The following is a 26,426-nucleotide window of genomic DNA, read 5'->3' as shown; positions in this document are numbered from 1 at the left end:
ACAAGACAGACAAAGCCGACAGTATAACAGGGGTGCCAGACTATGTAAATTTGCACCGGGAGAGAAAGTACTTGTGTTACTCCCAACGTCCAGTTCTAAGTTACTCGCCAAGTGGCAAGATCCTTCGAGGTCACACGGCGAATTGGGGATCTCAATTATGAGGTAGTTCGGTCGGACAGGAGCGGGGCACATCAGGTTTACCACCTCAACCTTCTAAATAAATGGAGTGAGGCAAACACAGTGATGCTGGCGACGACAGTGAGTAGGGTAGATGATCTCGGACCAAAAGCGAACACCAAAGTGCAATCACTAGCTCTGGCCCCAGGGGGATCATCTCTCGTCCTCCCAGATCACTGATGTTGCCAAGTTGCAAGCAGAATTTGCAGATGTGTTCTCACCCCTGCCCGGCAGCACCAATCTCATAGAGCACCACATTGAGACCGGACCGGGTGCGGTAGTGCGCAGTCGACCATATAGGTTACCTGAACATAAGAAAATTGTGGTTCAGAAGGAATTAGAAGCTATGCTGGACATGGGAGTAATAGAAGAGTCCAGCAGTGATTGGGCGAGCCCGATAGTCTTAGTTCCTAAAACCGACGGCTCAGTGCGATTCTGCGTGGACTATAGGAAGGTGAATGCTGTGTCGAAATTCGACGCATATCCAATGCCACGAATTGATGAATTACTTGATCGGCTAGGTGCAGCTCGTTTTTATTCAACATTGGATTTAACGAAAGGATATTGGCAGATCCCCTTGTCTCCCTTATCCAAAGAAAAAACAGCCTTTACCACGCCGTTCGGTTTACACCAATTTGTCACACTTCCGTTCGGCTTATTCGGCGCCCCGGCTACCTTTCAGCGTCTCATGGATCGCCTGCTCCGGCCTCACGCTGCATATGCTGCAGCGTACTTAGATGATATCATCATATACAGTAACGATTGGCAGCGGCATATGCAGCACTTGCGGGCGGATCTGAGTTCGCTGAGAGGGGCCGGGCTGACGGCTAACCCGAAGAAATGTGCGGTTGGGCGTGTAGAGGTAAGGTATCTGGGCTTCCACTTGGGTCACGGGGAGGTGCGTCCCCAAATTGATAAAACGGCTGCGATTGCGACCTCACCGAGACCCAAGACCAAAAAGGAGGTGAGGCAGTTCCTGGGGCTGGCGGGATACTACAGAAGGTTTGTATCTAATTATTCGGACCTCACCAGCCCGCTGACTGACCTCACTAAAAAGGGGGCGCCAGATACCGTCCAATGGACGGAGCAGTGCCAGCAGGTGTTCACCCAGGTGAAGGCTGCTCTGTGTGGCGGGCCGTTATTGCACTCTCCCGACTTTTCTCTTCCCTTTCTGTTGCAGACCTATGCGTCGGACAGAGGCGTGGGGGCGGTCCTGTCCCAGGAGATAGAGGGTGAGGAGCGGCTGGTGCTGTTCATCAGTCGGAAGCTCTCCTGGAGAGAGACGAGGTACAGCACCATTGAGAAGGAGTGTCTGGCGATCCGGTGGGCCGTCCTCACCCTCCGCTATTATCTCCTGGGGCGCGAATTCACGCTCTGTTCGGACCACGCGCCCCTGCAGTGGCTCCACCGCATGAAGGATACCAACGCGCGGATCACCCGTTGGCATCTCGCGCTACAACCCTTCAAGTTCCAGGTGGTCCACAGGCAGGGGACGCAGATGGCGGTGGCCGACTTTCTCTCCAGGAGGGGGGGGGGAGGAGGCTGCAGGCCGGATGGTTCCCCGGTCTGAGTCGGGCAGTGGGGGTATATGGCAAGGGGGGCGTGGTTCGGCACGGTCTGCACAGAGAGAGAGAGGCGGGAGAAGAACGGTGAGTAAGCAGATCAAGCGCATATTAAAAACACTTGCTTCTCATTGTAGTAATTGGCGAGGAGACGGTTAAAAGCCGGTCAACCGGAGACAGGAGAATGAGAGAGACCGGCTGGGAACCGTGAGAGAAAGCCGCTGAGACGTTGCGTCCAGGACTGGAATATTGCAAGTGCTTACTGAAGAAGTGTTGAGTGTCATTTTTGTTGAGGTGCAGCAGCACCATTAAAGATTTGTTATTTAATAAACTCCTACCTAGGTTTTCCCAGCCACGCCGACCCCTTTCTTCCGGAATTACTGAACCTCGTTACAGTGACAGTATCCCCTATAATAACTGCAATGTTTAGAATTCTTTAACAACTGAATAGCATGCGAAGGAAACTTGCATACATAATATTTAAGCAAATAAATAAAGAACAGGGCTCGAAATGAACTTTTTTCCTTGGAAGCACTGGTGCTCCCAACTTCAAGAGTTGGGAGCATCCACCCAAAAATGAATAGTTGAAAACAAAATGGTAACAATTATACCATTAAAACATGCATGTGATGTCTGTTGTGTTTTACATAGTCACAATGGCATCATGATTTCCTGAAATCATATTTTTTAATCATAAAACAAAGGCATAAATTAGATATGTGAGAGGAAAGCGATCGCATCACGCTGTCAATTCTCCTTCCTCTACTGACCCTTATTTCTCATCATAGCATATAGAGCAGGGCTAGTCAACTGGCAGCCCGCGGGCCAAATGCAGCCCGTCAATCATATTTACCTGGCCCGCCTTAACATTTCAAATAAGTGGAGAGACTTTAAGAACGGTGTGCTTTAAATGTACGTCCTCCTGAGACGCCACATCTTTAAATTATGTTTTATTAACAAAGTTCGGGAGAAGCCAGAGCACATAGTCAAACTCGGCCGGTTCACCATTTGCAACCACGTCATCTATCCAAACGAGTTTCATTAACAAAGTTCAGGTGAAGCCGGAGCTCATAATCAAACTCGGCTGGTTCGCTACCAGCAATCACGATTTTCATCAGCTCAAGCGAGCCTCCGCATAAATAAGACCAGAATTCTTACACTGCGTTCCAAATTATTATGCAAATGATATCTTTCTCTGGTTTTCCTAATTTGTCGATGCAAATGACAGTCAGTATAATTTTCAAGTAATCAACAGTTAGGGTACATTTGGAATTTTATTGAACAAACCTCCCACTGACAACAGTATTTATTTAAAAAATGAAAAACTCAAAATGCACTGTTCCAAATTATTATGCACAACAGAGTTTGAAAACATTTCATAGGTTGTAAAAAACTGAAAATGGTCATTTGTTGAATTTGCAGCATTAGGAGGTCATATTTACTGAAATCAAAAGCTATTTCAATCAAAAACATCCTAACAGGGCAAGTTACATGTTAACATAGGACCCCTTCTTTGATATCACCTTCACAATTCTTGCATCCATTGAACTTGTGAGTTTTTGGATAGTTTCTGATTGAATTTCTTTGCAGGATGTCAGAATAGCCTCCCAGAGCTGCTGTTTTGATGCTAACTGCCTCCCACCATCATAGATCTTTCGCTTGAGGATGCTCCAAAGGTTCTCAATAGGGTTGAGGTCAGGGGAGGATGGTGGCCACACCATGAGTTTCTCTCCTTTTATGCCCATAGCAGCCAATGACACAGAGGTATTCTTTGCAGCATGAGATGGTGCATTGTCATGCATGAAGATGATTTTGCTACGGAAGGCATGGTTCTTCTTTTTGTACCATGGAAGAAAGTGCTCAGTCAGAAACTCTACATACCTTGCAGAGTTCATTTTCACACCTTCAGGGACCCTAAAGGGGCCCACCAGCTGTCTCCCCATGATTCCAGCCCAAAACATGACTCCGCCACCTCCTTGCTGACGTCGCAGCCTTGTTGGGACATGGTGGCCATCCACCAACCATCCACTACTCCATCCATCTGGACCATCCAGGGTTGCACGGCACTCATCAGTAAACAAGACTGTTTGAAAATTAGTCTTCATGTATGTGTGGGCCCACTGCAACCGTTTCTGCTTGTGAGCATTGGTTAGGGGTGGCCGAATAGTAGGTTTATGCACAACTGCAAGCATCTGGAGGATCCTACACCTTGAGGTTTTCGGGACTCCCGAGGCACCAGCAGCTTCAAATACCTGTTTGCTGCTTTGCAATGGCATTTTTGCAGCTGCTCTCTTAATCCGATGAATTTGTCTGGAAGAAACCTTCCTCATTCTGCCTTTATCTGCACGAACCCTTCTGTGCTCTGAATCAGCCACAAATCTCTTCACAGTACGATGATCTCGCTTAAGTTTTCGTGAAATATCTAATGTTTTCATACCTTGTCCAAGACATTGCACTATTTGACGCTTTTCGGCAGCAGACAGATCCTTTTTCTTTCCCATATTGCTTGAAACCTGTGGCCTGCTTAATAATGTGGAACGTCCTTCTTAAGTAGTTTTCCTTTAATTGGGCTCACCTGGCAAACTACTTATCACAGGTGTCTGAGATTGATTTCAGTGATCCAAAGAGCACTGAGACACAATACCATCCATAAGTTTAATTGAACAATATAAAATTAAATGTTTACGACACTTAAATCCAATTTGCATAATAATTTGGAACGCAGTGTACATGCACCTTCTCTACAGTAATGCAGCATTGCAACATGTCAGAGACACCGACATCAGTCGCCAACGACAGCCCTACCGCTCAAGATTCTCCTGCGCATTCGCGCGCTCTTCAGCGTTCCAGTCCCGGCGCGGCTGCAGCTAAGGAGCCCGAGGCTACACCACGAGGCCGCCAGCTTCGTCGGTCCGCACAACGCGCTTCAAAGCGCCGCTGCACTGCCTCGCCGCGCCCAACCGGGCAACAACTTCACTCGCCAGCATTGTCGTACGCTTCAGCACTTACGGGAAGTGGACCGTCGTAGGCTTGCGTAAAGCTTTGGCCAAGCGGGACGTCATCCCCAGCAGGCGGCACACCAAAGCAGAGCTGTACAGCCTATACTCCTCTCTGCAGACAGAGGCCCTGCCTTCGACCTCAGAGGAGACGAACCAGGATCCCGGCTCGTCTCGAGCGCAGCCAGGCCCTTCCACCTCCACAGCGAGGCAAGACTCCCAACCACCATGCCGCCGCAGCAGGCCGTCTGCAAGTCTGGGCCGCGCCCCAGAGGAGCAGCTTTTGCCGCCAGCCGCCTACCAGCTCAGTGATTTGGAGGAATCGTTTCCGGCTCCAATTTTCGCAACTACCAGGACAACGCGAGCCGGCCTCCAAGGGCAGTTCGACAAATTATCAACCCCTCCCCCCACATCACGCCAAGCTCCTGGACAGTGGCTCCGCAGTTAACACCTAATGCGAGGCTGTCTCCGTTAGCGTCCCAGGCCCAGGTTTTAGGTTTTCCTCCCCTCACCCAAGGGTATGGCCCGTCCTACTTCCTTCAGGCTCCCGCCATGGATGCCGCCACTAACGTGAGACTGCCTTCGTTAGCCGCTCCATCGGCCGCTATTCCCTCCCTCCTCTCTCTACCACAGGCACGCCCAAGTTTCTCACTGGCTACAGCAACATCCATGCCGGTGCCATGCAACGCCCCGGTCCTGGAACCACCCCCCGTCTCCACAAGCATCAGGACGCAGATTTTGGCAGAAATTCAGGCTACTGGCGCCGGACGCGGATCCCCTACCAACGCCTGTCCCTCCATATTCGGAATTAATCTTCAAGTGAACCACCCTCTAAAAGCCATGCTAGACGCCTCCCTCAACTCCATCATTCAAGCCGTTTCCCCCAGGACCCTACTTTCTTACCTTACAGCATGGAGGAATTTCAAAACGTTTCACCGCTCATAGAACCTCCCCTTCCCGGATTTTTCTCTCCTCTCCATCACTTCATTCATCTCCTTTCTCAACACAACAAAAAATCTCCAAGCCAGTTCAATTAAAGGATACCTGAGTGGAATTCAGTTTTTTCACAAGTTAATCTTCAACACACTCTCCCCAACCATAGCCAGCCCCCAAGCATCCATGCTCATCAAAGGCATCCAGAGAACCCAACCCACCCACCCGGACGCCAGACAACCCATCACCATAGAAATTCTAACAAAATGCATTTCCACCCTCCGCAGAGGCTATACACCAAGCACACCGCACGCACACTCGATGCCATGTTCATCCTGGCTTTCTTTGGATTTCTCAGAGGCTCGGAAATCACCACCACTCCAACTTCGATCCCTCAGTTCACCCTACCATTTCGGATCTATCAGTGCTCGATTCGAAACCATCTCATTTTTTATCAAGAAGCAAGACGATCAGGCCGAGGAGAGGCCATTTCATCTATATCTTCAATCTCAATTCCCCAATCCAGCCTTATCAATCCCTCCTAGCCTACCTCCGCTTCAGACGATCACAATTTAAATCTCCATCCGAACCCCTCTTCGCAGATGATTTAAATCACCCCGCCACACGTTTCTGGTTCCAAAAACATCTTAAATCTCTTTTGCTCCATACCGGCATCCCAGCAGATCACTTCTCTTGCCATTCTTTCCGCATCGGCGCAGCAACCACGGCTGCCCAAAAGGGCCTCTCACAGCCCCAGATACAAGCGCTCGGCCGATGGTCATCCAAAGCTTCAAAAGTTACATCCGAACAGACGCGCCCTCATCAGAGAAGCACACCGGACCCTCATAACTCGAATCGTCTAGCATCAACCATCTTCCAAACTTCTCCATCAAACCACCAGCAGTAGTGACGCACCGTTCAACCCACAGGAGCCGCGCGCATCTCGTACTCAGCAATTGACCTCACTTCCAGAATTCAGTCCACACTCACAATGGACCCACCTCTCCAGATTCGTCACCGAACTGCCCCACCACTGCTCTCTACCTCCCCGACCAAGCCAGAAGCCAGTTGCGAGACCGCCCCCGACAGGGGCCCGTGCTTCCAACTCGCTGCTCTGCCCAGCAGACACCAATTCTACAGAAGCCAGTATCGCCGCAGCGACCGCCCCCGCAGGGGCCCGTGCTTCCAACTCGTGCTCTGCCGCAGCAGACACCAATTCTACATAAGCCAGTATCGCCGCAGCGACCGCCCCCGCAGGGGCCCGTGCTTCCAACTCGTGCTCTGCCGCAGCAGACACCAATTCTACAGAAGCCAGTATCGCCGCAGCGACCGCGCCCGCAGGGGTCAGCGCTTCCAACTCGTGCTTTGCCGCAGCAGACACCAATTCTACAGAAGCCAGTATCGCCGCAGCGTTCGCCCCCGCAGGGGCCAGTGCTTCTTCCCTTACTTTGCCGCAGCAGACCCCCTCATAGCCCCCCGAAGCCAGCATCGCCGCAGCGACAGCCCCACAGGGGTCCGTGCTTCTTCCCTTACTCTGCCGCAGCAGACCCCCTCATAGCCCCCCAAGCCAGTATCGCTGCATAGCCATAGTATTCCCTTATTCTGCCGCAGCAGAATCAATTTCCAGAACTCAAGATCACCAAAGCAACATCACCCATTACGGGGACACACACCTCTACACTCCATCCACGCCATCTTTTAGCAGGACTAGTGGGAATACACATCACCACCCACTCAGCGCCATCCACTCCGCAAGAGCTCGCAACAATTTTCCATCCCCACACTCCAGCAGATCCTACATCACCAACTTCACAGCATCAGCCGCCATGCAAAAGCCAGTCCTCAACCCACGACCGCAGCAGACTCCCAACTCACAGGATCCCCACACATCCGGAGACCACAGCAGCATCGCACCATCTGGGTCTGCACGACCCACAAGCCCCACGGCGAACGCAAGCCATCACCCAGGAAGCCTCAATTCTCGCTATTTGGGAGGAGCATGCGCTACTCGGCTGCTGTCCAGCGTGTATTCTGCGCTTTTTGGGGTAAGCTTTGGGTTCGGCCGTTTCTGAGCTCGGAGCACTCGCCCCCATCAGGGGGAGAGTGTTCTGGGGTCGGAAGGAATCGGCGAGCTCGGAGCCCGCCCCCTGGACAGCACGCCAAATACGCATATCTTACCTACCCCTGCTATCAGCATTATCCCTGCCACCATTATTATTATTTGCTTAGGCGAACTCGTGAAAAGTCCAAAATGCTGCTACATTTAAAACGAAAGTAATTCCGCGGCTCATAATGTTTTACGTCTTATAAAGCGATTTGATCGGTCAGTCCAAGAAACTTAATGTTATTTACAACGTTATAATCAGCAATGCATTGCACAGCCACAGGCAATCGGTTTGCGCATGCGATAGGTCGCGTTCTAAAACGCGTTTTGTGCCCTTGAAAGTAGGCTAACTGTAGGAAGGGTACACCACGTGAACTGTTGTCTCAGATAAGGAGGAAACGGTGTTGTTTTTATTACTGCATTCATTATGTATAACAGCCATATTTACGAAAAACAGCTGTTCATCTCCCCCAGAACTTGCACTATACAAAGGATCTGCCCTATAAGTGCGTGGGGCACATGAATGCGATTGGAATTCACCCGAAGATGTGATAATAGCGTTCAGTTTCTTGCACAGATCAACTGACTCGCTTTATAAGACGCTTATTTAACGTCACACGGGGCAGGGATTACTTTTGTGTTGAATGTATTTACGTTTTTTACTTTTATTGATTTTTAATTAATTCAACCAAATATCTTCATAAATATCTTCTTGAAAAAACAATGTCACCCACATCTCGATGTACTGGGGGACTGTGGGTGAGTAAATTAGTAGCAATTTTTGGGTAAAGTAACGCATTAAGGAATATAAAATACAATTAAAAAGACAATATCCCTTTTAATTTAATATCATGAAAAGGCACAAATACTGGATGCAATATTTGTGTGCATGTTTTAATCATGGCCTATAAGTAACAGCAACAAAAACAGTTCAAACTAAAACCACATCATATTATATTCTTATATTGAGCAGATGTGAGGGGAACACAATCGTTTTTTGAAAATGTTTGTTCGTGAGTATATTTAACATAATGTAATGCAAACTTGCAATTGTTACACTTGTGCTGCTGTTCAGCCGCGAGGTGCGCGCTCCCATTGCGACGGGAAATAAATATGTAAACCGGTAATGCGGTATATAAAAAAATCATATCATAACAAAAATACACACCGGTATTCGGTATGAACCGGTATATCGCCCAGCACTAGTGCTAATTAGCATGTTCGTAACGTTAAGGGTGCACTGTGGATTTATACCAAAAGAAAAGCGAGGATCCTTGCAAAATGGAATGCGGCACAATAATCGTTTTACTTTGATTATTTTGTTTTTGTAATCGATGAAGGCCAAAATCGACGATTACGATTAATTGCACAGCCCTACTTTAAAGAACATCTGACTGAATGGTTCTTTGTGTAACAAAAAATGGTTATATGGCATCACTGTGAAGAACCTGTTAAGTCAAGTTTTAAAATGTCCTTTAAAAAAGTCTTTACAAGAGTAATGCAATGTGTAATGTACATGTAATAAAAATGCAGCTATGTACACTAGTATGTTATAACTAACTGTCCTCTCTGCAGACCCACGAGTCTGTGTTCTGAGTTAGAATGTGATTTTAGAGCGATCCCTCCAATTGAACTTTCAACTAGTTCTGCATGCTTTCCCTCTCTCTCAGCCTGAGGAACATTCAGTGGAAGACTAGTAATGTGAAAACTAATGATGATGTGTAATGATGTTGTAACCATGTACATTATGATAAAGTTCAATTTGACATTTATTTCTAAAAACTTAAAGGAGCAATGTGGGATTTTTAGGAGGATCTATTGACAGAAATGCAATATAATATACAAAACTATTTCTTCAGAGGTGTATAAAGACCTTACGTAATGATCCGTTATGTTTGTATTATCTTAGAATAAGCTATTTCATACAGAACGGGCCTACATACGTTGAATTCGCCGTCATGTTTTGTACAGTAGCCGGACAAACAACTCTACAAAGCGTGTTTCCTCTTCCTCTACCCTGTGGTTATACTAAAAATCCACAGACCCTTTATTGTATGTAATAAATATAAGACATCGCTCTTTCTACAGTCTTTCTAATGCCCGCATGATCTCTTCCCTGCGTCAACATGAGAAGACACGCTGTCTCAGCCGATGACATCTTTTTGTACTGTGGTGGCCACTGTCGTGTTTGGACTGAGAGGTTGGTTACAATTCTCAAACTCGCCGCTATAAATTCCTATCTAGACCTTTAAAGCAACAATCCGCGATAATTTTGGGGTAAAAATAATCAAAAATCAATTATTGAGTAAATACATAGACAGATCAGTGTTCAAAACGATTGTCTTATCTTACCCTGATTCACAACGGTAATCTTATAATAATGATTTATAATTTGCACTGTCGGGTCACCCCATGCAGGAAATTTCAGAAGTCCCTCTTTGCGTCTCTACATCACCACAACATCTAGTTTATCACGTGGATACCACGTGTGTGGATGGCGCTGCAGCGGCACTGCTGCGGGTGACAGAGTGATGCTCATCCTTATAACAGTCGCTTCGAATTTAAATCATCATCTAGATGGCTGTGTTTAAAAGCAATCATCTGGGAAATGTCATGTAAACATCTTAATTTATTAAGTTCTGACGCTGATTACATCTGGGGAATCATCTGTTGTTAATAACAAAGTAACCTCGCGCTCCGGAGAGCTAAAGTGACAGTTTCATGCTAAAGCAAAAGCTAATATCGACAGGGATTTTGAGAGTTGGCTCCGACATCTGAAAGGATTGCATTAACAGGTAAGACGTCACCATCGTGATTTATTTTTTAAAAGTTGTTTCATGTAGTCAGAACAAAAGCGGCAGATATTGTATGTGTTCAGACAACATGTTTCAGATATATTACTTGTAGGACGTAAGATAGGCGGTTTTTTCATATTATTTCGTCTACATCAGGCACTCTGATGCGGTGTGAGCAGTCAGTCATTTAGCACAGAGCTTGGATTCTTACGCGCAGAGCCGAAGCACAACCCACGTAAAGAAAATAACTCTGCATGTAACTGACTTTTTATGTTTCAAACTGAGATGGCGACAAAGAGGCAAAGTTAAGGACTGCAGCTTTAAAATAAAAAATATATTGTATATGTGCTGTATATATGTGTATATATTTGTTTTTTACAGATTCATTATAAATTTAGGAATGGAATCGGATAAGCTTGCCTGAACAAATCCTATGCAGTCTTGATATATAAATGATTGACTTACTCTTCTCAGGTGGGTTGAAGCCTGGTTTCAGACAGTTGAGGAACTCATCAAAGCTTAGCTTCCAGTCAGCATTCTCATCTGAGAGCTCAATAAGTGCATCCAGACAAAGACTCCTAAAAAACACATGCAGTTATTATTAAATATTTACTTATTTGTTCATTCCGTTCAAGCTTTTCATTTCAGAGGTAATCCAGCAGAGAACAGCTGTTCTGTTTTCATGTTAAACGATTTTATGGTTAAACATACAAGAGTCTCGTTTGTTATTTTAATAGGCAACCCAGGTATCCAGATAGGCAGGACATATTTGTGCAGTGGAATGTTTGCCTGTTTTTATCAGTGTTTGTGGATGGAGGTTTTTCCTATCATGCTCAACAGACTCTCATCACCTCTGCGAAACAGGAAGAACTCTTTGTGTGAAAGAGATCTGATTATTACTTGCTTATTATTTCTACACACCTATAAGCAAAACTAATGCATGCAATAGTTCACACACAAAAAAAGAAAATACATTTTTATACTCATGTTGTGTATAACCTGAGCAAGCGGTTGTTCTCCTCCTCAACGAAAGAGTTCATCTGTACGGCGGTCTCATTGTGCTGGATGAACTTGAGCAGCTCGGCAGAATCCAGCTGAGAGTCGCCATTATCATAATTCTATAAGGAAGCAAAACAGTATACTGAAAACACAAAAATATATTGCCCCTATTGTTTAGATCAGATATTAAAACAAGAACCTATGTTGTTATGCTGGCACTTTCTTAGAATACTGTCCAAAATAAGATCATAAGCTCTTCAAAAAGTTACACCACATACACATTATACTAGATGAGTGAGTGCTTCTTATTTTAAATGAGGTTTGCGGTTTTTGTTACCCTATTACCAAAATTTGTAATAGATTTAACTTATTTTGTGTCGATTTTAAGAAGTGTTCCATGTTTTGAAATGCAGTTACAAAGTTGTATGAATATTCACGCAATACTCATAAATGTGTCAGTCAAATCTTATTTTTACTTTATCTCAGGAAAGAGACAAGAAATTGTGTGTCTGTGTTGTGGGGGGATTTGGGAAATGTCAGGGCCAGACTCTGAACAGTCAGATTATTTTGTCTCTGTGTAGGTGCTGTAGTAAAGTTTGCTCTGAGCAAGATAACTCTGATCACTTCAGCTATCTACTGAGTCGTCCAAAGATGTGTAGGGTCCAGTAGAGAACAGTAAGAGAAAAGCTACTATTGTAGAAGCAGATAAAGTTGCGGAGACATAGACCTAAAACAGAGAAAATGCTATATACATATCCATACATGCATGCATGATTAACAGATATGACTACAGTATATCATGAATATTTGTGGTAAAATTGTCAATGTTAACAGTAATTAGTCTGCTAAAACATGGAAGAGACATGTCTTACTATAGTACAAACATCATTATCTTTCCTAAGGGTAAAATTGGAATACAAACTACAAAAATTCTAAACAATAATAGGTCCTCTCCTCTAGAACCCATGGAGAGGACATATCTCTTAAACATTTTTGAAATGATAAGGGCAAGCGGTCTGGACTGTGGTCATGGCAATCAAAGTCTTATTCTTTAGCTGTCTGAGCTTCACAATGATGTGATGAGTGCAGAAATGAGTTACCATTGAAATAGACTGATCAATCAAAAGAGTTTTTAACTGCTGCTGTGAAAACATAAGTCATTTATAGTTGTCTTTCACATGCCTTAGGCGGCTGTCAGAAAAATGATGTGCCGCATCCCGAAGGCACTTTAAAGAGCAGCAGGAGGCCACTGATATTCCCTGTTGGAGGGCAATTTACAGAAATCTCTGAGGCTAAAAGGACTAAATCAGACTAATGCCATCATAGACACCTGTTGTTTCACTCAAAAAGGAATGAATATGCTTAATCTGATAAAACAGCAGCCTCAAATGTGAAAAGAAATGTGATTCTATGTGAAAGTTATTTAAAAAATGTAATAAATGAAAGCCGTGCACACACCTTGAAGTACTTGAGGAGGATATCAGTAAAGTTAGAGCCCTTAGTGAACCAGCCATCTGGAACAACCTCTGTTTGCAGCCAGTCGATAACACGTCTGCGCAACTCATTACGATCAGCAACGTAACACACAACTTTATCCACAACACACACAAAAACACATAAAATCCTTTAATTATTACATTTCCGGATAGATTGCTATATTGCAGAGGACAATTTAAAGAGGAATATACTGTATATTGTACATATGTATTGTAGTATATATGAGTCATTCTATAGAAGTGCTGCAAAATGCTGTTCCCCTGTAAATGTTTTTAAAAAAAGACATAGACAACTGACACATATTTACAAAAATCAGGTTTATATCTATAAAAGACAATATAAAGATTAAAACTTTCATGTAATAACTTTACATATTTTTAAATATAGTGGTTAATGTTCTACTCAATTGAGTGGCATATGACCCTCGTTCTAAAACTTTAAATTTCACTTACAAAATAAACAACTAAATGATCATTCATATTTTTTAAAACACCTCATCCTAATGTGCCTTGTCAGTTCTTATGAAATTTAACTGACAGGATTTTTCTGCTCATTTCATGCTGAATAAACATAAATGGGAAATACTTGTTTTCTATGAATTGCTAATTTAATGCATAAAAAGATTTCAGTGTAACCATGGTAAATTTATAAATGTCAGATACAAAGCAATATAGAATAAACACGGAAAGAAAAGATAAAAAAAATCAACCTCACGCAGAATAAATCTGAATTTGCGCCATTTCTGTAGAATGACCCATATATAGCTACATATAGCACATGATACCTTATAAACAGTATGTTACTAATTAAATCGAAGCTAATCTCTACAGTGGGCCGATAAGTAGAGTCCTAAAGTCTGGCGCTGTGCTTGCTGTCATAATCACACTTACCTGGACTGGCTGCTGCCTTCTCCTGTTTCTTCTCTAAAAGAAACAAAGATAAGAATGTAAGTGCTGTGTGGTTTCACAGGTGAACACGCTGTATATGATTATAGATAAGGCTTTCACAGGTTATCACTTGAGCACCTCTTTACATGAAATTGAGATATGACGTTATCATGTCTTATCAAATCATGTTATAATAAAGCACAATGATGTGAGAACAGCCTGATATCTGACTGGGACCTGAATTTGACCATATGTTTCTTGTCTAATGCTCCAACACTCTGCTGAGATGGTAATAAGCCTATCAGGTGAAAGTTACAGAAGATGATCCACTGATGAGAAGAACTGTGTGAACTACAGCTTGATAAATCTCAACAGCCTACAACCTGTCGCATCCAGTCAAGCTTAACTGTCTCTATAAAGGTTTATGCAAGTAGATGGTTCGTAATAGTTAAATACGTTATTTTATTTTCCTTGAACATGTGATGCTGCTAAAGCTCTTGTATAGTTTTACTTTAACTATACTAATGCAATGTCTGCTAATCAATGCTTGTTTAAATCCATTGTTAAGTAAAATATGAAATCATGAACTGTTAATTTTTACATAAGAAATTAAACTACAAAATGGTTTATTGAGTGTTCATAATCATATTTGTCCCAACCATAGGTTTAAACAACCCTGCATTTTTTAGAGTATAGGTGTTCTTGTATGGCTGTGTTCTTGTGTCCGCACACCTCTGCAGTGTCCATCATGAGCCACTTGGATCTTGAGTCCAGTGAGGCAGGCGTCACGGTGCAGCTCGCAGTGGTTGCGGTAAGTCTTTCCATTACTGCCGCATACAGAACGCTTATGAGGCTTGCATTGCTGCGGGAGACAGTGGGAGAAAATGCAGATGAACAATACAAGTCTGTGAAAGTACATTCACATACAGACGTGCTCAAATTTGTTGGAAATCCTCCACAAAAAACGAAGAATGCACAATTTTCTCTGAAATAACTTGAAACTGACAAAAGTAATTGGCAACCACCATTGTAATTCCATATTTAATAGAAATCAGACTTTGCTATTGATTTTTTATTCAACATAATATTGTAAATAATAAAACAAATGAAAATGTCATGGACAAAAATGATGGGACCTAGGGCTGGGCGATATGGCAAAAAAGTAAACTCAATAGTTTTTTTCTATATTGATCGATAACGATATTTATTTCGATATATATTTAATAAAAAAACTGTATTTAAAAGAATCTATTTTAAATACAGTTTATTAACAAAAGTTAACCTTTAACCAGTTAAAATTCAATTAAATTAATGCACTGTTGCAACACAGAGGATATTAGGCCATAAACAACATGTACCAGTTCATTCAGTCTCATTTTGACTCCATTGACTCGTTAAGTAAAGGGAGTGTTCCTTCAGTACATTCAACCAATGAAAGGGCTCCGTTATTGTGTACATTCGAACACTATTGGCTCAGCACCTGCGCACATACATAACGCTGCAATAATGTCTTGCTCGAGTAGTGGGATTCATTCAATGCATTCAGTGAACCTTAAAGACATCTCACATAAACTGTAGTACATTTCTTTAATCATGCAAGCATCTTACATACAAGGTTTAATACTTTAATGTGCACACAAACTCACTTCATTACATCTCTAATCTGTACATGGCAGCGCTGGTTTGTTTCATAAGCACCAGCTCATGTTAGCAGATATGTTAACGATGGATATAATAACGTTTGTGCTTGAGTTTCGAAGTAACTCGCTTGCAATTGTGCCTCAAGTTTGTTTTGTTTAACCGGCGATTGCGAAAAAAATAAGACACTTGATAAACCGCGTGATGACAACTCGAGGTTAGTTTCACCTTTGTTTCCGCTTCCAGTAATGTTTTCCTCCTCGTGTTGAGTTTTCTTTGGCAAGTGCAGTATGAAATGGACTTTGTACATTGACGCGCATGATAAAAGCTGCATGCTGACTGACTGTTGTTGCGTTTATTTCTGCGTTCTGTTAGACTGTAAGATTAATCCATATCGAGTCAAAATGCCAATAGCTTATCATCGTTTTTGAAATACATTCTATCGCGATTCGATATGATATCGTTTATCGGCACAGCCCTAATGGGACCCCTAACCTAATATTTTGTTGCACAACCTTTAGAGGCAATCACTGCAAGCAAACGTTTTCTGTAGCTCTCAATGAGAATTCTGCACCTGTTAACAGGTAGTTTGGCCCACTTTTCCTGAGCAAACTGCTCCAGCTGTCTCAGGCCACTTCAGAATAGTCCAATGTTTTGTTCTTATCCATTCTTGGGTGATTTTAGCTGTGTGTTTTGGGTCATTATCCTGTTGGAGGACCCATGACCTGCGACTGAGACAGAGCTTTGTGACTCTGGGCAGTACGTTTCGCTCCAGAATGCCTTGATAGTCTTGAGATTTCATTGTGCCCTGCACAGATTCAAGGCACCCTGTGCCAGATGCAGCAAAGCAGCCCCAAAACATAACCGAGCCTCCTCCATGTTTCACTGTAGGTATAGTGTTCACTTCTTTGAAAGCTTGATTTTTTCGATGGTGAACATAGAGCTGATGTGACTTGCCAAAAAAGCTCCAGTTTTGACTCATCTGTCCAAAGGACATTCTCCCAGAAGGATTGTGGCTTGTCAATATGAATTTTAGCAAATTCCAGTCTGGCTCTTTTGGGCCCTATTTTCACGATCTCAGGTCATGGTTAAAAGTGCAAGGCGCAGGTGCACTCAGGGTGTGTCCGAATCCACTTTTGCTAATTTAACGACAGGAAAACGGTCGGCGCGCACGGTCTAAACGGGTTGTCCCGATTCTCTTAATGAGTAATGGGTGTTTTTTGGGCGTAACGTGCAGTAAACCAATCAGAGTCTCATCTCTCATTCCCTTTAAAGAGCAGGTTTCATGAATCTCTGCTTACTATATACGTTAAAGTAATTGTGCTAATTCGTGTTGTATATTTAGTACAGCTGTAGGTTTCCAGGTAAACAACGTATAAGTTAACAGTGTTACAGTTTTAATAATACAACTCTTACCTAATAATGTGGCAGTTATTGTAGACTGTTGTCGTTCTACATGTCGTAGTATTGTACAAACTGTATCCCTTTATCGTTTAGTCACGGTAGCACTATGCTAAAGTGTCTCACATTATGGTTTTGTCAAGTGTGCAAAGTTTAGCTATGGTCACGATCCCCTTCAAACAAAACGGTTTGCTTGTCATTATTTTAAAAACGGACTACAGCACTATATCATTTTATTATGTAAAGGTGTGTGCATTATCTTTGGAAGCTCTCGCTAACTTGCTCAGTTACTCCTCTCTGTGTAATCAAAGTAATGATCAACTTTTGGATAGAGCCGTTGTTGTTCTTCCACAGCTATGACGAAAAAAGAACAACAGAAAACAATAGTCTGTGTGGTTTATGAAGATAAGTTTATGAAGATAAAACTTGTGATATGGTAATACTGATGCCATTTTTACACACAGTGTCTTTGCTTACAAAAACCTTCCTGAGATAAGAACTGTGGTAATACGCCCTTTTCAAATGACGTCACGCATCTTCCGTTCTGCCGCGAAGCAGTGTATCATTACTTCCGCTAGCACTCCAGTTCATAAGGTGGCGGTAATGCACCTATAAGCTGATTTGCCAACCGCCAGTAAAACTCAAGAAGAAGAAGAAGTTACTTCCGCTAGCGCCTCAGAATGGAGTTTACCAAGTGGCTTGCACATCTGCCACAAATACGTATGATGTACAACGTCTTGCAGACAAATTTTCGCTAACGACAAGATCAAAGCTAGAGAAAGGATACAAATTCTTCGTTGAACAGTACCTGTTTGATTATGAAGGTAAGTGTTTTGTTTTCTTTTTGTGTTAGCGAAGGTGCTAGGATAAGTACTTGAATACGTGTTCTGTCAGTTTTTTTCTCACTGTTGTTAAATTCCAGCGCGACGGCAAAACGGAAGTTCTTCTTCTTCTTGTTCTTCTTGTTTGTTGCAAGACGGATGTTATGATACACTGCTTTGCAAAAAGGCGGAAGTTAAGTGACGTCATTGTGAAAAGGGCATATGGGCGTTTCGTTTCTGACACGCAGTGTATGAAGAAAGACCAATCACAACTGATTGGGCCAGTTTGCCAATCGGAGCACAGTAGACTCGCGGTAGGGAGGAGCTTAGAGAAGCGGAAAATTTGAACGGCTTCGGAGGAATCGTTTAGGGATCTTTGAGAAATGGATAGATACTAAATGCTTATTTTAAGAAAATAGCACCGTTTTTTTTTACCTTTGATGCATTTGAACATGTTGTTGGGGACTCTAATACAACATTAGGACACTTACAAAAACCTTTAAACCTGCTCTTTAAGAGCCAGTTGCGCTCGCGCCATGGCGGATTCGCTACTTACACGACGGAATTTGCAAGAGCAAATACTGGACGCTTCTCTAGAGGAAACGCATCTTCTCGTGCGTGAGGTTAAAGCACGCGAGCATTTCATCTACATGACGAGCCGGATTTTTATCTTTATGTACACAATAATAATCTTTTACATTGTAATCCATTTATTTTTTATATTTGGCATGTTTGTGTGCTGCTGCGCTTGAAAGTGAAAGTGAAAGCGTGGACCCGCCCAGAGGCGCATTTTCTAATAATGCGCTCGTTACTTAAACAAAAAAATATTGCGCCATTGACTTTAGACTAGGTTTGAGTTGGTCTATGGCGCAGTCTATTTTCAGTTCCTCAAAATAGCAACGTGCCAACAATGTGCCTGAGCACACCTCTTTTTTTGACCAACACGCCCATGGGCGCACAAATGCATTTGCTATTTAAACAACGCGGCGCAGGACGGGAAAATGAGAACTGCGTCGGGCGGAAACTGGCAAAAACACTTGCGCTGCGCCGGGTGTACAATAGGGCCCTTTATGTTTTTCTTTCAAAAGTGGAGTCCTCCTGGGTCTTTTTCCATGGAGCCCACTTTTGCTCAAAAAGCGATGGATGGTGCGATCAGAAACTGACGTACCTTCACCTTGGAGTTCAGCTTGTATCTCTTGGGCAGTTCTTTTTCTACCATTATCACCATCCTTCTGTTCAATCTGGGGTCGATTTTCCTCTTGCGGCAGCACCCAGGGAGGTTGGCTACAATTCCACGAAGCTTAAACTTCTTAATAATATTTGCAACTGTTGTCACAGGAACATCGAGCTGCATGGAGATGGTCTTGTAGCCTTTACCTTTACCATGCTTGTCTATTATTTTCTGTCTGAGCTCCTCAGACAACTCTATCCTTTGCTTTCTCTGGTCCATGTTCAGTGTAGTGCACACAATGATACCAAACAGTGACTACTTTTCTCCGTTTAAATAGGCTGAATGACTGATTACAAGATTGGATACATGTGTTAGGGCTGCTCGATTATGACAAAAATCATAATCACGATTATTTTGGCCAATATTGAGATCCCGATTATATAACATGTTAACTCACTAAGTTTTAAAACAACATAGAAAAATAAAAAAACTTGGCTTTTAAACTGTGAATTCAACTGAAAAATAAATGTAAAGAAATAGCACAGCTGAACAACTGTAAAGGAATGGGGTGCGCTGTGGATTTATACCACGAGAAAAGAGATGATCCTGGCAAAATGTAATGCGGCACAATAATCGTTTTACGTCGATTATATTGTTTTTGTAATTGTTGAAGGCCAAAATTGACGATTACAATTATTTTCGATTAATTGCACAGCCCTAACATGTGTGATACTAATTAAAGAAAAAAAATAGTTTGAAATAACACTATAATCCAATTATGTATTATTTTTTCTGAGGGGTACCAACAAATGTGTCCAGGCCATTTAAGAATATCTTTGTAGAATGAGCAATAATTCATCTCTTTCCACGGCTTCTTTGCTTTATTCTATGACATACCAAAGGCATGCAAGTATACATGATACAATAGCTTTTAATTTCATCACTCTTCAGGAGGAATGAAGCATTATTTCAATGAGCTGTAAGGGTACAAACAAATTTGAGCACGTCTGTATATGAATTTAGCAGATACTTCAACCCGTTTGGGTATATGGTTTGCTAGCCCTTGCAGCTGAGAATCCCATGACCCTGATTTTGCCTGTACTGTCCCAGCTAACACATGATGTACCGGTTACATATTGTGCTGGTCATTTTTGATAATTTCATGATTTACCAGCTGGCAACATCTGGTCTGCTGGTAAGGGCTTCGAAGTATATAATCTGCTGAGCTGAGTAGGAGACATACAACAAGGTCTATACATCTCACACAACCAGGCTGTTTGACCTTAATCCCACACATACTGTATGGCTATTGAATAGAAGTGTTTAACTTTTTTTAAACAACATTGTTCTTGAAAAAAGTTTACTTATAATTAAAATACTGTAAAGTTGCTTAAGGTAAACATAACTTGAAACTGTAAAACAGTGATTTTCAGGCCTGAAAAGTCACAGGAAAATGGAAATATCTATAGTAATATGGATATTTAGTTATTCTCAATTTCTCAGCTTTAAATAGTTTCACCCATAAACTTTCAGAGACTTTCATGAGAGCAATCTCTATAAAATGTTTACAATTCATAGAAAGTAATAGAAAGTAACTATGCATATTTTTAAAAGAATAATATTTCAGTTCACCCAGAAATTAAAATTGTGTCATCATTCACTCACCCTCGGGTTGTTCTAAACCTGTAAAAATATCTTTGTTCTCCTGAACACAAAGGAAGATTTAGAAGAATGTTTGTAACCAAACAGATCTCATTCTCCATTTATTGCCAGAGTAGGGAAAATAAATACCATGGGAGTAAATGGAGGATGAGATCTGTTTGGTTACTGACATTCTTCCAAATAATTTTCCTTTGTGTTCAGCAGAACAAAGATATTAATACAGGTTTGTAACAATTGATGAGTAAATGATCACAGAATTTTCATTTTCATCTCTTTAATGTATATATGAACTCAGGGCCGTCGCAAGGGGGGTGCGAGGCCCTCTGGAGGAGAGAATGGTTTTTGCGTAAGTTTTATTATGATTTTCTAAAAAAAAAAACTTGAGTTTATCGCTATTCCAACGATCGCAACTTTCACATGCATCTGATGGACAGATAATCCGCGCTCTTTGCTGTTAATGCTGTGGATATTTCAGCAAAAAATTTGCATAAATTTAACAGCATTAGATTAAAGAGGGTAAACCTTTACTTTACACATCCATTTGATTTATCCAGATGGGGGAGAGATAACCACGCGCAGATAACCAGGGTCTCTTATTTGATCAGTAATGCCTTCGCGCCTCTTCGTTCAGTCAGTTTAACAGCATTATTAAAAACGGAAACTTTAACATTCAATCATTCAAATGAACTATATACTGAAATGGACAAATCAGATGGATTAACACAGTAACAGTAAATCATTACCTCCTGGCTCAAGTCAGCTGTCACTTTATTTTGACATGTTGAAGTCTGATTAAATTCCTTACAACTCACTGAACAATTCAATATTTAGGCTATATTCATATATATTATTCAGATGTTCAAACATTTGACATTGACAAAATGACATTTGTTGACAGTTTTTTTAACTTTTAAACCTTTTTAGATGGCAAACTTTTTAACGCGTAAGTTCCTAAGAAGTTTTAAGAAAAGAACTGCGTGGTTCAATTTAACGAAAAATTTCAAACCTTTTTATAAATGTTTTCAACGAGCACTTATTAACTTACTCACCCTGAACTATGTCTTCTCGCGGCTCGACGGTAGCAACAACAGAAGTGTTGATCGTAGAATCTTCATGGTGGCTAACGTTAGCTTTCACAAATGTATCGAATGATCCTCTTAGTTTTTTCTGAAACTCTTCTTTCTTTTTCTTTCCTTTCCTTTTTTTCGCCCCCTGACTCGTGCTGCAGCCGACATTTTTTATTCTTCCTCAGAGTGAGCAGCTACGTACATAGAAGAAGCACGCCATGGATCGAGCACGCAGCACGTACATAAGGACATATCGAAATTAATAATACAACGTTATAATTTTTTTCATGTGTTATGAAATTATAGATAGAGGAAGACACATTAGAAATTTTATTTTGCCGGGTGAGAAACAAACAAACAAAAAAACACTAACATGATTTTTTTCAGGTCAGGCGCGAGGCCCTGTGTGCGGCCGCACAGGCGCACACCTGGCGCAGCCTTACGACGGCTCTGTATGTACTGTTTCACTCACCTCAATACAAAGACAGCTGGGCTCTCCCTTCTCATTCACTGCACACTCTCTTCCAGCACCACAGAACACATTAGCACACACCCTTGATTTGCTCTGTGCCTCCTGCTGACAAACACACAAAATATATATAGAAATAAACATCACACAGATCAACAATATGAACAAAACACAAAGAGACACAGTACAGCTGTACTGTAAATGTCAGAACAGGTCCAAATATGCACCTACAGATTCTCACCACCAGAGGGTGGTGAGTTAACTAATCAGCATCCACCTCAACTCAACAGAAAAGTTTGCTATTTGTATGTGGGATATCAAACATCATCTGACATAAATTTTAAATTAAATATGTACAAACACAACTTCTGAGTTTATATTAGTCACAAAAATTGAACCCAAACCCAAATTAATGTTTGTATAATTTGTGGTTTCACGTCTCTATTAAATTGATTGTGAAACCACTAAACTGAAAACCACTCGAAACAAAAAACCAAAGCAAGCCCAATTTTTACTTTTACCAAAAACATACTGTCTCTCTCTGTCTTATAAAAACACACACACTTTTTTCTGTGTCTGGGGATGGAAGATTGATAACTCTCTCTAAAAATGGCCAAACTCTCTTCACTTTCTAAACGCTCCAGAGAGATCCTGTCCCCAGTTTCCCTGACAACTATAGGATCTCCTTGAAAACTAGGGCAACTACATATTTGGAACAGCACACTTTCATCCTATAATGAATGTGTGGCCCTCAAGGTACAAATGCATTACAATGTGACTTAATAGTTTAATATAAATGACACAATAACCTTACAGAGGTTACAGACTAATAGCAGTTTGAATACACTATTTTTACTTGTGAAATGATAACATTAGTTTATTTAAACAAACCTTATGCTTTTTATTCCTAAAAAACGCATCCTAAATTCAATCTCCTAATATGCCTGTAAGGGGAAGTTGTCACATGTGTTCAAAATCTTACACAATTTTATAACATCTCAATTACAAATATTTATAAACCATAACAATGTAAGCAAACTTTCCCAATTCATAGTTTACTTTTAAGTTCAGCAGTATATAAGTATATATGTATATATACTAATAAGGTTTTAATAGGCTGTTCAAAAATGAGTACAGTAACAGCCCTATTTTTTGACTCAATATGTATTTTTTAAAGTCATATTCCAAAAACATATTGATTGTTTCTCTTTTCTACCACCAGATGGAGCAATGATGTGAGGTTTCTTTTAATACAGGACCGCAGCTCTGCATAGTTTATACACAATGGTCATTCACACAAGCCTCACATGACCATCACAGCACAGCATGATGAAGCACAACAGAATGGAGATAAATGCAGTTTTTAGTTTAACATGCTGCCTACATGGCACAGGACATTGAAAAACCAACCAGACACAACACAAAGATAACACGTCAGTCTGATTTATAGGCCAAACATAATGTCTCTGACAGACTTCAAAGAGCATGTAAGTGTAAGTGCACAGAAAAACGCATCCTAAATTCAATCTCCTAATATGCCTGTAAGGGGAAGTTGTCACATGTGTTCAAAATCGTATACAATTTTATAACGTCTCAATTACAAATATTTATAAACCATAACAATGTAAGCAAACTTTCCCTGTAACTTTCACTGTAATCCATAACAGTGTTCAGTCTATAGCTATACAACAGAAATTCTGAGCTTTTCTTGTTTTTTTTTCCCCTTATGAACTCTCGCAAAAGCTTTCAAGTATTTGCTATGCCCCTCGATTATGTGCAAGTGTAAACAAACTACTTTCTCTTTATTTCTTTTGCCCTTTTTTGTCTTTGTGTTCCTCTTAACGTTCTCCTGCAACAGGACCCCATACCCACAAAAGCTAAAATCATGTGAATAGAGAGCTGGCCAATCACGTACTGCCAAGTTTTGGCTGGAGAGTAATGATTTAGGAGTTTCCTGAAATACCCCTCCTGCTCTCCAGACACTCCCTTGCATCTGACCACATTAAACTACACCGTGTGTACAGTATGTGTGTGTGTGATGAGTGTCGTCACATCTGGAATCCTGCCTGTTCTTTCCATTCCCATGAACTATGCGATTGTTGGTTACACCCTGTCTGACTCTTAATACACCCTTAACAGCACAGAAACACACACGCAGGCACGCGTACGCACGCACACACACACTGTATATTTTATATTTTATCCCCTATCCCTAACCCAACCCCTAAACCTAAAGATCATAGAACACTTTTTGCATTTTTAGATTTGTAAAAAATATTGTTCTGTACAATTTATTAGCTTTTTTGCCCCTGGGGACCTCAATTTTGGTCCCCACGGTGACACGAGTCCCCATGTGTTGGTGTGTATTCAGGTTTAGGTCCCCACCGGGATATACAAACATGAACACACACACACACACACACACACACACACATCCATTAATGGTCAATGGCAGTCTACAGTATGTTTCAACAGACCAACATTGTTTTTTATATCATCGTCACCTCTGTTAAAGGTCATCAGAGGACTTGCCGACACAATGCTGCCAAATTACAAGTTTATGAGATATTTAGTGGAACAGTTTTGTCCTGAGTGCTACTGTGGAACAGAGGTAGCAGAGGTACATTAAATGAGAGAAAACACAACCAGGCCTCATGCATAATCTCCTTCTCTACAGGGAAGCCACGCTGACATTTAAATTAATGAATGTTGTAGCGCACTTTACCTAAATCAAAACAAAAACGCAGATATGTTTCCATGACAACCAGGCAGAAGAGCTTGGAATTGTACTGTAGTTGAGATAACGAGAGATGAGGTAAAGATGCAAGTCTTCAGCTGAACTGTGACCTCTACAATTGCATAGCAGACATCATTCTGCTAGGCCTTTTGGTTAAAAAACTTTGGTTAAAAAACAACACGTAATTATATATTTTATTTAAGATAAAATACCTTTATATTAGTCTTAGTTTCAGACAGACCACCCACGCTCCATTTGCTGATCATCTGTTACATATGGCGCACAAAACGTAAAAGTATTGACATATAAGGTTTTATCTGATTGGCTGATTTGAACTTCCAGTGACATTGAGTAACATACTGGACTAAAGGTAATTGAGCTAAGTTTAAATAAAGTATTTAAATAGCATATTATACAGTTTTGCTCATGGATATCTTGTTAAAAGGTAAACTATGTCATTTTTCTCTATTTTTCTGTTGACTGAAGACTGATATACCAAAATATAAATAATTTTATCCATGTTTTTAAATTAATTAATTTAATCAAGTCATTAAATTATTGATGATGAGCACTGTTGTATACCCTGCATCCCAAGAACAATAAAGGCAGATTCTACTCTATTCTATTAAATTATCACAGAATAAGAATGTGAATTTTGACAAAAATGTCTGATGGAACCTTAGGCAATGTCATAGTAACTAAAACATTAGCAGTGTCAACTCATTCACAGGAAACAATGAATAAGGGACACACCGCCTACACCACAGCAAACATCAGAGATGGACTTCATAGATTCTTAAAACTTTGCAGCTTGGGTAATTGCTCCAAATACTTTTTTCTGAAAATGTTTGGTGACCTCTAAGTGATTTGTTTGGTACTGGCAATAGACTGCTAGTTCAATTAGAAGGTTATACTTTTTCCAGAGTTGCTGTTGTTTATCCTGCTGGCTGTTCTGGCATCCCAAGGGCTGGTCTGATCGCCGGGGAGAGCAACAGAGGAAAGACAGAGAGCAAACATTCCTTGCGTAGAGGAGTCGAGGAATGTGGGGTTGTGTCTGATTCTGAAATCATGACCAGGCTGAAATCTGACCTTTCTTTCAACTCTATCCTATTTGCTATAGCAAACCAATGCATTAATGCAGGCAATAATATCTCTTGTCACAAAAAACTATATCAAACAATGCTGTTCTGTTAACTTTCTGACCCAAGTTTACCCAAAAATACAATGGAAGTCAATTGGGTCCGATGTTGTTTGGTTACCAACGTTCTTCAAAATATAATCTTGTGTGTACTTCAGAGGGTGAGTAAATGGTAAAATAATTTTTATTTTCAGTTGAACTATCCATTTAAACATAGCCTGTTCCAAAGTGAAACCTGTCATAGTAGTTAATCCACAATTTTTGTTTAGCATTTTTTTACTGGTTTGGCTGATATTTTCTCCACATTACTATTGTTCCTGTCATTCAGAAGAATAATGCAATGGAAAATGTGTCAAGTTTAAATGCCTCTTG

The 26,426-nt window shown here is 41.4% G+C and overlaps 1 protein-coding gene across 2 annotated transcripts in view; it reads right to left on the bottom strand.

Moving 5' to 3' along the window:
• Nucleotides 1-26,426, bottom strand: part of fstl1b (follistatin-like 1b) — an 86,127-nt gene that overhangs the window by 15,535 nt on the left and 44,166 nt on the right. The window contains exons 3-8 of one of the 2 annotated variants that reach the window (XM_057335617.1): nucleotides 22,183-22,284; nucleotides 14,683-14,812; nucleotides 13,954-13,986; nucleotides 13,025-13,155; nucleotides 11,567-11,685; nucleotides 11,033-11,145 (exon numbers count right to left, since the gene is read on the bottom strand). In XM_057335617.1, coding sequence (XP_057191600.1) covers nucleotides 11,033-11,145; nucleotides 11,567-11,685; nucleotides 13,025-13,155; nucleotides 13,954-13,986; nucleotides 14,683-14,812; nucleotides 22,183-22,284 — 628 coding nt within the window. Of the gene's footprint in view, nucleotides 1-11,032; nucleotides 11,146-11,566; nucleotides 11,686-13,024; nucleotides 13,156-13,953; nucleotides 13,987-14,682; nucleotides 14,813-22,182; nucleotides 22,288-26,426 lie in introns of both variants that reach the window. The other variant, XM_057335616.1, reaches the window with a different exon arrangement.

Source organism: Triplophysa rosa, linkage group LG6, assembly GCF_024868665.1.
Source record: "Triplophysa rosa linkage group LG6, Trosa_1v2, whole genome shotgun sequence".
Classification (NCBI taxonomy): domain Eukaryota; kingdom Metazoa; phylum Chordata; class Actinopteri; order Cypriniformes; family Nemacheilidae; genus Triplophysa; species Triplophysa rosa.
The sequence above is the reverse complement of the archived record's forward strand: the minus strand, read 5'-3'. Positions and strand labels throughout refer to the sequence as shown.